We start from the raw sequence: 2470 nt of genomic DNA on the forward strand, positions 1-2470 counted from the left end.
TGTGTGTGTGTGTGTGTGTGTGTATACACTGGAGCTCATCCCCTCTCTGTGCTCTTGCTGAAATCACATCTCATTACTAGTTCCTAAAGACAGGGACTCTGCAATCACCACTGTCCAATGACTCTCACACTTTAACCCCGAGCCTTGGGGAGATGAGGAATAAGCCGGCTGGCTGCTCGGTGACGTCCTGCCTGTAATCCCTAGAATAGTCCCATACCCTCATCAAACGCATAAAGCCTCGGGCCCAGGAAATATTCACTAACTCAGTTGTGTTTGCCTGAGCTCCGCTAAGTGCAACACACTGAGTTTATCACTAGAGATCTTTGCATTATTTATTGAATGAAAGCAATGCCACATGAGACAGGACAGCTCCTAGGCTCAATGGTTGTTGATTGTTTTTCTTATTGTCCTTTCATCCCCAGCAGACACAGGGCCGCATGAGGCCTGAGAACCAGAGCAGCGTGTCCCACTTCCTCCTGCGGGGGCTCCCCATCAGGCCCACGCAGCAGGGTGTGTTCTTCGTCCTGTTCCTGGGCATGTACCTGACCACGGTGCTGGGGAACCTGCTCCTCATCCTGCTCATCAGGCTGGACGCTCGCCTGCACACGCCCATGTACTTCTTCCTCAGCCACTTGGCCTTCTCTGACATCTGCTTCTCATCTGTCACCGTCCCTAAGATGCTCGTGAACATGCTGACTCAGGACCAATCCATCCCCTATGCAGAGTGTGTAACACAGATGTATTTTTTCATGTTTTTTGCCTCTTTGGACAATTACCTTCTCACCTCAATGGCATATGATCGGTACGTTGCCATCTGTCACCCCCTCCACTACATGACCATCATGAGAGAGGGACTGTGTATCTTACTGGTAACTGGGTCCTGGCTCCTCTCCTGTGCCAGTGCCTTACCCCACACCCTTCTCCTGGCCCAGCTGTCCTTTTGTGATGACAACACCATCCCCCATTTCTTCTGTGACCTTGGTGCCCTGCTCAAGTTGTCCTGCTCTGACACTTCCCTCAATGAGCTGCTCATTTTCACAGTAGGAGTGGCCGTTATTACTCTCCCACTGATATGCATCTTGATCTCTTATGGCCGCATTGGGGCCACCATCCTGAAGGTTCCATCTACCAAGGTTATCTGCAAAGCCTTGTCCACCTGTGGCTCCCACCTCACTGTGGTGTCTCTGTACTATGGGACAATTATTTGGCTCTATTTTTTCCCCTCATCCAACACATCCAGTGACAACAATGTAATTGCTTCTGTGATGTACACAGTGGTCACTCCAATGCTGAACCCTTTCATTTATAGCCTGAGGAACAGAGACATGAAGGGGGCCCTGGAGAAACTCATCAACAGAGTAACAGTCTTGTGTCATGACGTTCGCTCATCTTTATGACAGACGCGTTTATCACCAGACGCTAGCCTCTTAATTTTGTGCGTAGCATGGAAAAAGTGCTCAGTAAATATCTGATAACTTGATTGTATTGTTACAGTCACTCTCTTTTTCTTGCAAATCTTTAGCACAAATTATGAATTCTAATGTGATATTATTACTCTTGTCTATTAGATTAAGAAACTACACAGTTAGTAGAATTTATGTCTGTCCTTATTTTCCGGGAATTGATTAGTTCTTTTTAAAACAGGTTTATTGGGCTGAAATTGACATTTAAACACTGTATATATTTAAAGCGTACAACCCGATGTTTTGATATGTATACGGGGTGAAATGATCACCACGATCAGGCTAATTTTAATATATCCATAGGAAAAAAATGAGACTTTTAACTGAAAAAAACATATATATATCCATCACCTCCACATAGTGACCATTTTATTTTACCTTGTGTGTGGTTGGAAGTCTTCACTTAAGATTCACCCCTTAGGAAATATCAGTACACAGTACAGTAGTTTTAACCACAGTCATCATGCTGTACTTTAGATCTCAAGAACTTATTCACCAGGCATAACTGAAACTTTGTGCATTCTGCTAAGTGAAATAAATCAGACTAAAAAGACAATTACTGCACGATCTCACATACATGTGGAATCCACAATACTTGAATTCATAGTAGCAGAGAACAGAATGGTTGCCAGGGGCCAGGGGTTTGGGCAAATGGGGTGATACTGGGAATTTATTAGTTTTTATGAATTTTTGGAAGATATTACCATAAAAAGTTTGCAGATTTGGAAATTAGAGAGGTATCTCTTTTCTCACCTCCCATTTAGTGCTCTTCTCAATAGTTTCTGCCTGTGGTGATGGTGGTGGATCAGGAGAGGAAACTCTATAGTGCCCTTTGTTGCTCCAGAAAATTACCCTCCGCTGTGAGTTCAGCTTCTCTACTTATAGACTCAAAGCTGCTTTGAGGTTTTAGGGACACTGATCAATCTTATAGATTATCATAAACTTCATTCCACAGTTCATTCTCAGACCAATCGTCTCTGAAGCTTTCTGACTGGTGTGTGAGTTTC

The 2470-nt window shown here is 44.1% G+C and overlaps 1 protein-coding gene across 1 annotated transcript; it reads left to right on the top strand.

Annotated features, from left to right (window-relative positions):
• Positions 1–437: 437 nt before the first annotated feature.
• LOC308505062 (olfactory receptor 1J4-like) lies at positions 438–1397 on the top strand (the record flags this gene model as incomplete). Its single annotated transcript, XM_081066714.1, has 1 exon — positions 438–1397. The coding sequence occupies one exon, from the start codon at positions 438–440 to the stop codon at positions 1395–1397; it is 960 nt and encodes a 319-aa protein (XP_080922840.1).
• Between the last annotated feature and the right edge of the window lie 1073 nt (positions 1398–2470).

The sequence above is a fragment of the Rhinolophus hipposideros genome (assembly GCF_964194185.1).
Source record: "Rhinolophus hipposideros genome assembly, chromosome: 11".
Classification (NCBI taxonomy): Eukaryota; Metazoa; Chordata; class Mammalia; order Chiroptera; family Rhinolophidae; genus Rhinolophus; species Rhinolophus hipposideros.